The sequence below is a fragment of the Trachurus japonicus genome, chromosome 9, assembly GCF_045865225.1.
Source record: "Trachurus japonicus isolate A0001 chromosome 9, Traja_1.0".
Classification (NCBI taxonomy): Eukaryota; Metazoa; Chordata; class Actinopteri; order Carangiformes; family Carangidae; genus Trachurus; species Trachurus japonicus.
The window spans coordinates 6,746,834-6,761,638 of NC_140915.1; the positions used below are offsets into that span (position 1 = coordinate 6,746,834).

The 14,805-nt window shown below is 40.1% G+C and overlaps 1 protein-coding gene across 4 annotated transcripts in view; it reads left to right on the plus strand.

Moving 5' to 3' along the window:
• Nucleotides 1–14,805, plus strand: part of gramd2b (GRAM domain containing 2B) — a 339,132-nt gene that overhangs the window by 10,707 nt on the left and 313,620 nt on the right. For 2 of the 4 annotated variants that reach the window (XR_015036553.1, XR_015036552.1), the window contains exons 4-14: nt 390–459; nt 1,258–1,361; nt 2,043–2,138; nt 2,256–2,327; nt 2,700–2,789; nt 3,912–4,023; nt 5,055–5,291; nt 6,270–6,345; nt 7,011–7,115; nt 7,241–7,322; nt 8,447–9,833. Coding sequence is in view for 2 of the 4 variants with exons in the window: in XM_085785807.1 (XP_085641933.1) it covers nt 390–459; nt 1,258–1,361; nt 2,043–2,138; nt 2,256–2,327; nt 2,700–2,789; nt 3,912–4,023; nt 5,055–5,291; nt 6,270–6,345; nt 7,011–7,115; nt 7,241–7,322; nt 8,447–8,488 (1,086 nt within the window). In the remaining 2 variants the exon portion in view is untranslated. Of the gene's footprint in view, nt 1–389; nt 460–1,257; nt 1,362–2,042; nt 2,139–2,255; nt 2,328–2,699; nt 2,790–3,911; nt 4,024–5,054; nt 5,292–6,269; nt 6,346–7,010; nt 7,116–7,240; nt 7,323–8,446; nt 10,062–14,805 lie in introns of those variants that run through there. The other 2 variants (XM_085785807.1, XM_085785809.1) reach the window with 2 other exon arrangements.

A 14,805-nucleotide genomic window follows, 5' to 3' on the forward strand; every position in this document is an offset into this window, starting at 1 on the left:
GTATGTGAAATATAAAACTGAACAAAATCTTGATCCTTACAGAGTATTTTTGTCTGTTGACTGTCATTTCTCATATTTTCCTGTGTAATATGTAAATATGGCCCAACACTACCTGTCCATCATCACTGTAATTTAATCGGCGTAGTTGTTGTGACTTGGGATCGATGTTTGAAATTAATATTTATGCTAAAACGCTTAAATTGGAGCATAAATTGTATGCTAAGTAGACTGCTTCATGTTTATTTCATAATGAGGCCGACACTGATTGACAGCTTCAGTGGGGAAAAAAACAAAATATATTCAAGCGTTCAAAGCCTCCAAAGAGTGAGCATGTTGCACATCCTAACCATGTGTGTGTGTGTGTCTGTGTGTGTGTGTGTGTGTTTCAGCTCTCCAAGACCAACTGCCAGTACCATAAAATATTCAAGGAGATCAGCAAAGAGGAGCAGCTCAGGCAGAGTGAGTCTTTCACCGTCACAACGATCAGCTCCACCTTAAATACTGGATGAGGGATTAGATGATAAAGCTCAACACCTGATACCTGTGTGAGCTGTTTGTTAAACACTGGATACACCATTTAAAGGGATATTCAACATTTTGGCAAATTGGCCCATTGCCATAATCCCTATAGTCATAACAGTAGGTTTGTTACCTTTAATTGTCGGTGCAAGCTATTTTTAGAACGGTGGAGCAGAGCGGCGAGCTGCTACGGAGGCTCATGGGATTTCTTGGTTTCCCTCATCAAACTCATCAAATACACAATCCAACAACTCCAAAACGCTCTGGTGGACAAGTTGTGACCTGCACATTCACCACACTATAAGATAATAACACAACGTTACCAGACAGAGTTGTTTTAGAGGGAAATTTGTGCAAAACCGCTCATGCGTGTTGCCTTCAGGGACAGTTTTTCATCAAGCAGTCTCTGCATTTCCCTCTAAAACAACTCTGTGTGGTAACGTTGTGTTATTATCTCATAGCGTGGTGAATGTGCAGGTCACAACTTGTCCACCAGAGCGTTGTGGAGTTGTTGGATTGTGTATTTGATGAGTTTTAATGAGGGAAACCACGAAATCCCATGAGCCTCCGTAGCGTAGCTCTGAGCAGCTCACGACCCCTTTAAGGATCATGATAAAGTCTGCCAGCTGTTCTAAACTGATTTAACATCTTTTGTTTTTTGTTTTTTTTAATTAGAAATAAACCTCATAGGTATTTTTTTATTTTATTTAAATTTGTTTCATAACGTCTCTCTGTCAGGTTACACCTGCGCTCTGCAGAAAGACATCCTGTACCAGGGACGCATGTTCGTCTCCGACCACTGGATCTGCTTCCACTCCAAGGTGTTTGGCAAAGACACAAAGGTATCGGCGGAGACCGACAGACCGACTGAAATGAAACCGGGTCACAGATCTGAATCTCTGTCCCTTCTCAGATTCCTTTGGTGCTGAATCCTCAGACTTTCTCACACTCGTCTCCTCTTTCCTCTTTTATACAACTGAAGCCGTGTTACATAACGAGGCCCAGTGTTATCAGACATTTTGAATTCTCATTTAATTTTAATGAACTTTTATTTTACTTGAATCGTCTGTTCTGGCTGAGTTTTCTGGAAGAACATCCATCCTTTCATTAGCTGTTAACTCGAAAACATGAATTTCCTCCTTTTATTATTGATTTTTATTGATCATTTCTATTTTTTGATTCTTATTTTCCTATTTTCTGTACTGTGTGATTGTTTTGACTTTGAATTTTGAAAGATCCTCCACTTAAATTGTAATATTATGTATATAAATTGACATGAAAAGGGCCTATTCTGATTGGCTCAGAGCCTCCTCCTCTCTTCTGATTGGCTGACACTGGCCTGTTGTACTAGAGCTCCAGAGAGAAGCTGAGATGTTTTTTTAGATCTTAAGATTATGGATCAGCCCTTCAAAATAAAAGCATAGGATAAGAAGAAGACAACTTGGAGCTTTAAACTGAGCGACCCTGAGTGACCTTGGTCTCTGCTGGTCTCAGCTCTTCTTCCTGCTCTCTGTCCGTCACAGATCGCCATCCCAGTGGTGTCGGTCATTCAGATCAAGAAAACCAAAACCGCCATCCTGGTGCCAAACGCTCTGGTGATCGCCACGGCAAACGACAGGGTGAGGGTTCTTCTTCTTTCTCTTCTTATTCAAACAGAAAGAAACATGAATGTAATGTTCATGTCCACACCAGCTCCGTCAGCATCAAACAGAGTTTTTATGTTTTTTCCGTTGCAGTATGTCTTCGTGTCCCTCATGTCCAGAGACAACACCTACAAGTTCCTCATGTCCGTCTGTCTCCACCTGGAGGTAGGACACGTTTCTAACACATACAATACGATACAATAGGATATACTAGGACACAATACAGACAGATACGATAAGTTACGATATGATACAGTATTTAATAACAGATACAGTCAAAGTTTCATCTTCTCTCAGTTTCAGGCTCTGATGTTGGACGATACAGAAACAAACTTTATTATTGACTAATGTGCTGGTGCTAATGGAGATCCAATAAATAAACATAAACATTATTAAACATTAATGTAACGTCTTTAGATAGATAGATAGATAGATAGATAGATAGATAGATAGATAGATAGATAGATAGATAGATAGATAGGTGATTCATGTTTAGTTTATGCAGTGAACAACTGTGTCTGATTGTGTCATGTCCAGGAGAAGAGTCCGTGCAGCAGCCCCGTCCCGTCCTCAGCAGAGAACAGCTTCAGATGTCAGAGGTCACCGCTCACGCCTCGCTTTCCTATGGTGGGTCACACACACACACACACACACACACACACACACACACACACAAACAACAATATGACGACAGTTTGAGTTCAATGTGAGCGTCTTTTTGCTCCGACTCTGTAAAACTGATCAAGGTCACAGAAGTGTTGATGTGAGATGAGACTGAAGTTGCAGCATTCATTCATGTATTCATACAAATTCATTTTAACGACACCATTGTCTTTAATATACTGATCTTTGACCCACATTTTGAATCAGGCGCTGGAGATGAGCATATTTTCCTTTATGTCAAACACAGTGACACACACAATCACCAATAAAAAACCTAATACTTCAATGGAATGACAGCGGTTGTATTTTTATTTTTTCCATATATTTTTAGTTTATCTATCTTTTTATATATTCTATTATGTTTCTATACATTGAAGTTTTGAAGAGTCTTGTTTACTGTCAGTGTAAAATCATCAACAAGTGACAAATCCAAAACTTTGAACCTGAATATCGTGATTTTTTTTTTTTAGATACGGACTCTGTTGAGATATTAGATTATGACAGGTTTTATCTGGTTTTTTGAACATGAGAAAAATAAAATACAATAAAACAACACAACAGATAAGCTCAAAACATGTTCAAAAAGGAGTGGGAAGAAGTTTAAACTCATCTAGTCCCACCTCTTCTCCTTGTACAAGTTAAATGTTCCCTGAATTTACTAGTTTTAATAACTCACTTCATAATAATATTAATAATGATAGTAATACTGTGCATACATATATAACTGTCTTTATAGACAGGAAAAAGACAGTATACCAAACTATAACAAAACATAATATAAAGTATATAGTTGTATATAATGTATAATATATAGTTGGTTGCTTAAATTCACTTAAATTCTTTGTATTATCCCTTTATTTCAACTGCACAGCACTTTGGTTAACTTGGGTTGTTTTTAAATGTGCTCAACAGAAAAGGTAACACTGAACATAAAAGGATGAAGAAAAAATATAAAGAAATAGAAAATCATGGACCCCTCCTCCGCTCTTCATCCCTGTAAGACATTTTCTTTGAGAGTGTTTTCAGTCAGTCTTTTCAAGAAGTGTGTGTATGTGTGTGTGTGTGTGTGTGTGTGTGTGTGTTCAGAGTTTCTCCGGGGACCTGATGGAGCTGGATGTGGCCGTGCGGCAGCGGCGGCAGGAGATGGAGGAGAGCAGCAGCTCCGACTCGCAGACGCCCGACTACGACAAGATGGCAGGTAACTAACTCACTTCCTGTTTCGTTTTATTCTCCTGTTCTGTTTCTATTGTTCACGTTACTTCCTGGTTCTCCCTCCGTTCTTCCTCCTCTGGGCCTGTTCCCATGACGACGTCATGGTAGCGTATAGCGAAACTTCCCTTTGTGCAGATTTTGTTCTTTATTCGCTGCAGCAGGATCACAGGGAGATACGGTGACACGACGCACACACACAAAGGTCTGTTAGATTATTATTACAGTGGAAACGGCTGATAATATCACATGGTGGTTGACTATTATAACCATTTTGTTATTATTTCACTTCATTTTTTTATGCAGAACATCATCTAAATGTCATTTGTAAAGTTTTTCAATGAGAACAATGTAAGGAAACGTTCAGCTTTAGCATTTACTGAACTTTATTTCATGTTTCAAACATGGTACAGTCGTTCATTTCAAATGCTTTTAGAGAGGCACCGTGCAAGATTAATTACTACGCTGTCATAACTCAAATACTGTACACAATACAGCACAGTAATGTAGAGTTTACTGTGGTTAACATTATAAATAGGCAGTTAACCTAGCTGCGGCTTGCTGCTGACTTATTCCTTATTTTTTACTGAACAGCCGGTGTTTTGCGCCCGGTGTCGACTCATTTACGTTGCTATAGCAGCAGGAGCAGACGTCCAGCAAGGAATCATGGGAGTAAGAAATAAAATAAATACACGTGGTTTTAAAATAGTTTTTGCATATGTTTTCATTCATAAAAACAACCAAAAATGAACACTACAAGTGGATTTCTTGATCACTATAAACAAATTATTTCAACAGCATTTGTATAGAAATGATTCTGTCCCGAGCCTTTTGATCCATATAAGCGGTTTCCACTGTATTATTATAACCTTTATCTAACCAGGTTTGTTCCATTGAGATCACAGATTGATTTTTGCAAGATCCTCCGTGTTGCAGAACCGGTCCAAACTGAACTAGAAACCAGATTCCTGTCCCGGTCCTGGTTTTCCAGTTTCTTCCTCTGTGTCTCCATCACTGCAGAGTTCCCCGTGGCTCCGTTCCTGGACACGTTGAAGCCAACGGACCGAGCGGCGCCGCCTCCTGATCACCAGGCCCAGCAGCACAAAGCCAAGGTCCAGCTGCAGAACCAGAACCAGAACCAGAACCAGAACCAGAACCAGAACCAGAACCAGAACCAGCAGCAGCAGCAGAACCAGCAGCAGCAGCAGCAGCAGCAGCAGAGCTCCGTCCACAAGCAGCACCAAGGACTTCGTCCCAGTATGAAAACTTTAAACCTCTGAGTGTGTGTGGACGTTTCATCCTGTTTGTCCTCTGTCTCCGTCTCCGTCTCTCGTTTGTTTTCATCTTAACATGTTGATTTAGAGCAGGAACCATTTTATTTACAACAATTTATTTATTTATTTATTTATTTACCACAAAACACAGTTCACAACATAGAAATCAAACATGACATAAGTCAGACACACACGGCCCCTCCCATCTCCACAGGAAATGTAATCAAATAAAAACTAATTTTTTTAATTTATTTTTTTATTCTGGGCCAGAAAAGAACAATGACCTGGATGAATGAGAATATCCATAGACATAATTTGAAAAATAAATAAATAAATATATTTTAAAAATCTTTATTGTCCACTGTTGTGGAAATTCATCTTTGGCCTCAAAAACATATAATACTGTACACACACAAAATTGCACATACACATACAACATACAAAAGCTTCAGACACCACAGATGCTGCAAAAGACAGCTTTATATCTGTTAAACAGTGTAGATAAATAGTATAAATAAATAAATAACTCCTAATCTTCAGTGGTTCAATGTGAACGTGTGAACACAAACACACACACAAAGCAGGAGGAGGAGAAGTGACGGATCAGTCACGTCCAATCAGAAGGAGCTTTATAATTAAATGTACAGATAGTTTGTTTAGGTGGAGATAGTTTCTGTCTCTTCCTGTTTGTTTTCTGTCTCGTTGTCATGTTGCATCCCTCTTGTTGTTGTTTTCGTCTCTTCTCTTTTCTCTCTTCTCCTTCTTTGATGTTTTTTCTTTTCAGTTCTTGTTTTATGTCCTGATCTCATCGTCCAGGTCACATGTTGACTTTACTCCCTCAACATGTTTGTCTGACTACTCAACTCTGTTCCATCAGGTTTTAAGCTCTGTTCTCTGAATCTACACAATATGGGAGTTTTTGACATATTGATTATTGATTATTGGTGTGTGTGCTGTGCAGACTCAGAGGTGATGATCGACAGCAGGAACCTGAAACCAGTTTCTCTCAACACGCTGCTGTTCGTCTACCTCTTTCTGTGAGTTCACTCATTCATTGGTTCATCCACTCATTTGTTACTTTACTCATCATTTAAATCATTCATCAGAGAATATTCAGTCTTCATTTATACTAGAGCTGCAACTAACGATTATTTTCATTATTGATTAATCCATCGATTATTTAAACAATTCATTGATTAGTTGTTTGGTCAATAAAATGTTAAAAAATGTGAAGAAATGTCAATCAGTGTTTCCCAAACCACTAGACGACGTCCTCAAATGTCTTGTTTTGTCCACAAACCAAAGAGAGACTCAGTTTATTGTCATAAAGGAACAAAGAAACCAGAAATATTCACATTTAAGAAGCTGAAATCAGAGAATTTGATCAGAGAATCAGAGAAATTATTCAAACTGATTATTTAAACTTAATTATTAACTGATTATTAGATTATCAGAATAGTTGACGATTAATTTAACAATCAATTATTGTTTGATTAATTGTTGCAGCTCTAATTTACACACAAATTCAATTATTCATTTTATAGAATGACTATTTTAACTCTCTGGTTCTCTCTCTCCTTCCATCACTGATTAATTAATTAATTGACTGATTAACTGACTGATTATGTGTGTGTGTGTGTGTGTGTGTGTGTGTGTGTGTGTGTGTGTGTGTGTGTGTGTGTGTGTGTGTGTGTGTGTTCAGAGTGTGTGTCCTGGTGCTGTCCTCCTGTTACTTGGCCTTTAAGATCGTCTCGTTGGAGAAGACGCTGACGACGCTCGGCTCCGTCTCAGAGTTCAGCCACAAAGAGTGAGTTAAGTTCATGGACAAAGATAAACAAACATGTGGTTGTTGTTGTTGTTTACCTGATTGTTTGTTTGTTTGTTTTGGAGGATTTTAAACAAGTCGTGTCTGTGGTTGTTTTGTTTGGTCAGAGGCGACTTCCTGCGAGGAGCCGACGTCAACACGGAGTTTTTCTCTGAACTTCTGACCATCAACCTGATGAAGCTGGAGAAGGTCAGTTCACACTAACTCTTCATCATCTTCTTCATCTTCATCATCTTCATCTTCATCATCATCACCATCCTCTTCATCATCTTCCTCAGTCTGGTGTTTGTGCTGCTGCTGCGCTGTGAGCTGTGTTCAGTGAAACCAGACGCTCGTCGCTGTTAATCAAACATTTATAGTCACTGATCAGTTCAGACGTCACCTGTAAGACGAGCTGTGTGTGTTACACAGTCACCTTCAAGCTGGTTAAAGGGATAGTTCAACATTTTGGCAAATTGGCCCGCATTGCTATAATCCCTATAGTCATAGCAGCAGTAGGTTCGTTACCTTTAATTGTCAGTGCAAGCTGTTTTTAGAACGGCGGAGCAGAGCCGTGAGCTGCTCAGAGCTACGCTACGGAGGCTCATTATGGGACTTCTTGGTTTCCCTCATCAAACTCATCAAATACACAATCCAACAACTCCACAACGCTCTGGTGGACAAGTTGTGACCTGCACATTCACCACGCTATGAGATAATAACACAACGTTACCACACAGAGTTGTTTTAGAGGAAAATGCAGAGACTGCTTGATGAAAAACTGTCCCTGAAGGCAACGCGCATCAGTGGTTTTGCATGAATTTCCCTCTAAAACAACTCTGTCTGGTAACGTTGTGTTATTATCTCATAGCGTGGTGAATGTGCAGGTCACAACTTGTCCACCAGAGCGTTGTGGAGTTGTTGGATTGTGTATTTGATGAGTTTGATGAGGGAAACCAAGAAATCCCATGAGCCTCCGTAGTGTAGCTCTGAGCAGCTCACGGCTCTGCTCCGCCGTTCTAAAAATAGCTTGCACCGACAATTAAAGGTAGCAAACCTACTGCTATGACTATATATTGATGATTCTCAGACTATGCTTTATTTTTTAATTTAAATTTTATTTCATTTTATTTCATTTAGGTTATACCAGTAAACACATAATAAAAGGACAATAAGACAAATACAGGAGAAAAATAGAACTAATGATAAACTGAGGAAATTATAAAGAATTGTAAATTTCATATATAAGAAACTTGTACCAGTGGCTGTAGAGTAGATGATCCATGTTGATTATTATGGGATGTGACATTGCTACTGTACCATTGTCCCTGTAGGTTCAGAAGACTCTGCAGAAGCTGCTGGATGAAGCTTCATGAACGTTCTGGATGAAGAGCTTCATGTTTCTGTCTGAACCGACCGGAGGAGGAGGAGGTGAAGACCGAGCCGAACCAGAACCAGAACCAGAACCAGAACCAGAACCAGAACCAGAACCGGTCCACAGGTGTTCACGAGGGTTTGTCAGGTCTCATCGGGTCCACGTGTGTAAATATAAAGAATATAGTTTATTACAGCAGAAGTTACACATGAACAACACAGACGTGTGTTATAGACTTTTAAAATAATGACACACAAACACTTTAAATACTGTGACTGAACATCGTTTCACTTCCTGTTCTGATGGAATCGCCTGTAGCCACACCCACCAGTGATGTCATCATGAGCTTTTCGACCTCGACGCATCAACCCAAACACAAATGTAACATATCAACATATATCAATAAGTTACATTTATGTACATGTAAAATATAAACTTGTGTTAATATTATACAGGAAAGTTTCTTATATTGAAATAATGTAAGCGTGTGTTTGTTGATACTGTAGATATAAATTTATATCCAATTTAATCTGATCAAACTTTATAGAGCACAACCAGGTTTACCAAGTGCTGTACATTCAATATAATTCTGAATATATATGTAATATAAAATCAGTGTGTTGATTATGTATCCCAAAGTCTGACATGTCAGACATGTTTAAAACTAATGAAAGTGTAAAAACAAATCCGTTTTTTTTTAATATGTGTGTTTCATGTATAATATTAGGGCATCCAATTTTATGTAAACATTCATCATGTAGATCTTTTTTTAATGTACGTATGTAAATTTTACTGTATTACAAACATATATCTTCATATAGTCTGATGATGTAGATGTAGTGTGATGATAGTTTATAACCTTATAGATGATATATATGTCATATGTTACATTCCTGTGTGGGTTTCTCTTCAGTGCATCTCATTGTTGTATGTGATATTGTCACCTGGTGCTGCCTTCACTGTCACTGCTGATATTAAACACAGGTGAAACTGTGTTAAATCATCATGTAGGAACCTGAACACATCTTCTTCATCACTGCAGGTTTCTTTATTTTGCATTTTGAGGCCTTAAAAGTGAATGTTTTATTGCATTTTCTAAAATATCAATAACAAAATTTCAAATTTTCCACATTATAATGTTCTGGTCCAACATTTCAGACCACTTTAGTAGATTTTCATGTTACTCTCTTGTGTTTTGTTGTTTTATTGTGTTAACATTTCTACAGGAAGTTGTTCTAACAACGTATGAAACAACCTGGAGCCTAAATTAACTGGTCAGAGATCAGGGAACAAAATGAAATATTCTCAAAAAGAACAATGTGATTATTTGTGTTTATTTTCATAAGGTTGTTCAGCAGCCAGCTGAGTTGTTCTTGAACACACCCTGCTGTATTTCAAATACAGATTCAATGAATTTACAGATTCAGTGAATTTACACCATGTTGGTCCTCTGACTGGATGAAATGAGAGCCTCCTGAGTTTATTATCATTATTGATGATCAGAGTTGATATTGATCTGGTGTAGTTCTGTGGTTCGGCCTCCAGGTGGCAGCAGAGTAAAGAGATTCATCCTGAACAGAGACTTCATGGGCTGTTACAGAGACGAGCATCACTGTGATCCTGTAAATATAAGAAACTCATTTAGTGATGTGATTTTATTTCCCTCTGTAAGGGAATAAAGTTTTTTTTTTTGTTTTAAATAAAGATTTATTTTTTGCTGAAGTTTGTTTTGTTTGCACTGTTTTTATTTTTATTTTACTGTATGTTAAATTGCTCAACTGAATTTACTCACTGTTGTTTCAGAGCTTTTTAGTTTGTGCTGCATTCAGGTCACATGGGAGTTTCTTAGCCTTGATCATAGCCTCTGATAATCAGACTTATTTACATAACAGAGATGACATCATCCAGGTCAGAGGATGTTGATAACAGCTAACCCCGGACTCCGAGGGGAATAGCACTAGTGTATCATAACTAAATATTGGTGAAATGAACGAGTTTCTCTGCAGATAATGTGTTATTTAGAGGCTGCATGGCATGCCCCGTGTACTCACATTATATGGATATACGCGGCAGAGCTAATTTCGTCGGAACGACTTATAATGACACCAAAGTTGTCTGGGTGAGTAAATGATCGTATTTTATACTAGAAATAAGGTCCAGATTGTAAAAAAAAAAAAAGGTAATTATCCTTTAAAGGGACAGTATGGGACTTTATTGGCTTTTTATTGACAAAAATCAAATATCGCTTTCATAAATACGTATCTCACTGAAGTGGAATCGCGCCCGCATACAAACGAGCGCTTTCTCGTACCTTAGAATGAGATGTTACAAGTCGTTACAAACATACAGGGGGGGGTTCACCGAACCTTCTCTGCCATGTTGAATCGCCATGTTTTACGTTCAGTGTCACCGTGGCTGTAAGTAACCACAAACTCGGGCCGCCGGAGCTTCTCGGCTCGGGGAGAAAGTTTTCCAGACAGCGCCTGTTAAAACTGTCACCACCGTGTAGCTAGTGTGAGGAAGGACGGAGGCACTGGTGTTGCCTTCAGGTGCAGTCAGACACCTGAATGACGCCGTGAGTGACGCCGTCGGCAAACCGACTGGATGTTATTTTACTCGACGAGAGAAAGCCGGTAAAACGTGGGTCAGGTAAACAATACGACATCGCCATGACAACATATTGTCACGCCTGTATTGTTTTGCCTCGTGCTGGCGGACCACTTGTTTACATAGAGGCTTGTTTATCCTGATACATGCAGCGTGTGTTGTTTTTCTGACTTCTGCCCGAGTTTACGTAAACGCAACAGCAAGAATACGTGCCGACATGCAACCGCACCGCTAGATGGGGGTAAATGTCACATACTGTCCCTTTAAATATCTTTGTTTGTTTCATTTGACACAGAAACAAGGAAACAATCAGAGATTTTAATCTGATGTGATTCTTCGAACTAACTAGCGTGGATAAGGTAATGGCTGTATGTTATTTTCTTTTCAATTTTTGTTACATGTTTATTGCTTGATTTATGAAAAACATCAACCAATATTGCATTTTTGAATACAAATAGCCTACTAATCAGTGGCGAACCGTGGACCCAGACCCTGGGCCTTCAATAGGACCATCTAGCAATAAAAAATTTAACATAGCAATAGAAATAATAGCCAGAGCCTTGTCACATGGATGGTCGGCATATTACATGTTTCTTTGCCCTAACTGGCTTCACAACACACAAGGTGATTCTGGAAAAAGCTGGCTATCATGAATCACTTATTTTTAAAAAGAAAAAATGAAACAAGCAAATCACACATTCACTTATTTGTTTAGCTGGAATGAAAGTAAAATGTCAATCATGAGCTGTTCAACAACTAAAGATGTATTTTTGATAATGTTTTTTGTGTTTGTTTGAGCTTAGACACAGTTGAATTTCACTGTAGATTTAATATTTCTGCCAAAAGTGGCTATAAAACAAACACCTCCTGAGGTGACATGGGAAAAAGGCACCAGCTCTTTGTAAATGCTCAGCCATTTTTCATTGTAGGTTTACACCAGGGGTCCCCAAACTTTTTGCAAAGAGGGCCAGATTTGGTGAGGTAAAAATGTGTGGGGGGCGAGTCGGCCTGACATCCTTTGAACCATTAACATTAAATGCAAATTAACTATTTAATACTTTTTTTTCATTGTAAATGCAATATATTATATTATATTTTCAAAAATCAAAAATTGCACTTGAATAAAAATCACAACCAAAAACAAGAATAGACCCTGTCTCTGTTAAGAAAAGATGCACTCAAATATAAAACCATGCACAACCAAAACAATAAATAAAATGGCTTATCAAGTCTCAACAAAACTGCACTTGAATAGATATTGACCGTGTCATCAAAGTAGATGAGGTGAGTAGTGACTGAGGCCGTGTATGTCGACGGGGTGGTGGGGGTGTCAGCGGCGTGGAGCGGGTCTCTGTAGCAGCTCCGTGACACCGCCGGTGGGGCAGAGTCCTGCATCGGGTCGGATCCCCGCGGGTATCCGACGGGTACCCCGCAAAAACGGTGTTCAACGGGTGGATAAGCTGTCTTGTGAAAATTCACGGGTCGGGCACGGGCGGAACTCACATGAACGCGGGTGGGTAGCGGGTGTATGTGTCGGCCTACAGAGGAAAACTCAGGCGCAGCTGCATGAACCAGCGTAGCAAATCTTTTTTTTTATCACTCACGACAACAACAGAGCAGCATCTTGATGTAAATAAACGATCTTTGGCCGCTCGTGTGACCGCTCACAGCTTTCCCTGGAGTTTAGCCTGTCATGGCTTGACTGCTCGGCTTCTGGGTAAGCTACAAACACACTGATGGGATCAATGTAAAGGCTGAAGTGTCCTGCTTTCATTAAAAAAAGAATTACGTCGCTATCATTCTCCGTTCCGGAAATAGCCGCGAAAGAGTACGGCTCCCCCCCCCCCCCTCCCTCTTTTCTTTTCTTTTTTCTTTTTTCTAAAGAGTACGGCTGTACCTCCGTTATCGCCGGTGATGACGGCGATCTAACGGGCAGCGGGTCGGGCAGCGGGTCTTAATATTGACGGGCGGGTCGGATCCGGGTTGTATTCAGAAATAATCACGGGTGACGGGTCGGGACCAAGGGGGCAGTTGTCGGTCTGAGAAGTGAAGCTCACTTCCGCGTTCAAAAAACTGCAATCCCCTCGGATTCCTCTGGGGGCTGGTGTCAGAAGGGAGCATTCCCCATAGACCCCCGTGTTAAAATCGCCGACTTTACATCCTCAGTAAACATGTGTCAGAACGTTTTTTCGTCTCAATCGATAGTTTCTACCCCCGCACACACTCTGAGGGGGGTGAATTTTTTTTTAACTCTATAGTTTTACTGTTATTAGGTTAAAATTCTGGCCAATCAGGGCGCGGAAACGTTGAGTGACAGGTCCGAGCAGCTCCGTGGACAGCTGCTTCGAGGCCAGTGGGCGGGTTCTCGGCCGGCCAATCCAACATGGCGCTGTTCAGGCCGCCATATTTGAGTCACAAAAACGACTCCCCAAAACCAATGGGTGACGTCACGGACGCTACGTCCATTCTTTTTACAGTCTATGGTCGGGACACGGGCTTAAAAACCAACGGGTCGGGCGGGCGCGGGTTTCCAAAGTTGGACCCGTGCAGGACTCTGCGGTGGGGGCTGTAGGGACGGGGGGCTCACGGCAGCACCGCTGCTCGGTGAAAACAGCAGTGATGACGTGCTTTCACGTCCGAGTCTCCAAACCAGAAACGTTTGTAACAGCACCGGAAAAGTCGCTAGATTCAGACAATCTCGTTGTTGTTGTCACCGTGGCAAAGTGCCGTGTGTGTACGGAGGAAGGGAGGGGCGGGGGGAACGGGGGTGACACATCCAGCAGGAGGACAAACTATCCTGCGTTTAAATAACATGTCGAAAATATCTGCTTGACAACTCATGGAGCTGGAAGCAGCCCTAAATAAGTAACTACACTTTAACAACAAGCCCAAAAACCCGCAACCCACGACTACCAATATAAGTGACTTCACAGATAAACAAGCCCAAAGTCACGTATAATAAGCGGACTTGGCAACCCGCTCCCTCAGTATTTTGGCGGCTTCCGGGTATTCGCGAATACCCGGAAGATGTCGTGATATGGTCCCGCCCACAACTCAGTGGAATATGATTGGCTAAGACACCTGTCAATCTCAAATTCATGCCCACATTGACTTGCATTACACATCAGTCACAGCCACTGAAGGCCCTGCAGGGGGAGTCGATGATTTACTGCCCAGATACCGTTGGAAGAAAAATTGTGATTGGTCCATTTCCCGTTCCATTATATTAACCCATTGTTTCCCAAGAAATATTAGTCCAACTTTATAACAATGATCTAGAAAATATTACTTGTGTGTTACTCACTGTATAAAATAAAAAAAATAAAATAAATAAAATAAAATAAAATAAATAAATAAATATATAGTAGTACAATATTTCAATATTTTTTCTTAGGCCTTCACTGAATACCTTGAAGGCCCAGAGGGTTCCCCTCTGCTACTAATACAAATACCCCCCCCCCCCCCCCCCCCCCCCCAACAAATGCAAATAGAAATACTGAATGCTTTGCACACCCCAGGTTTCCAGGTATGAATCATTTAAAACCTTTTATATTACACAACTTGCACCAACAAGTTTTGGCTGGAAGCCTTCATCAGAATATTTAAGTATGATGAATATAGGCTACTAGCAATAAAGGAGCACAAGATATATGAATTACACAAATGTGGATGGAAGATCAAAAATAATTTTTTTTAATTAATTAATACAGA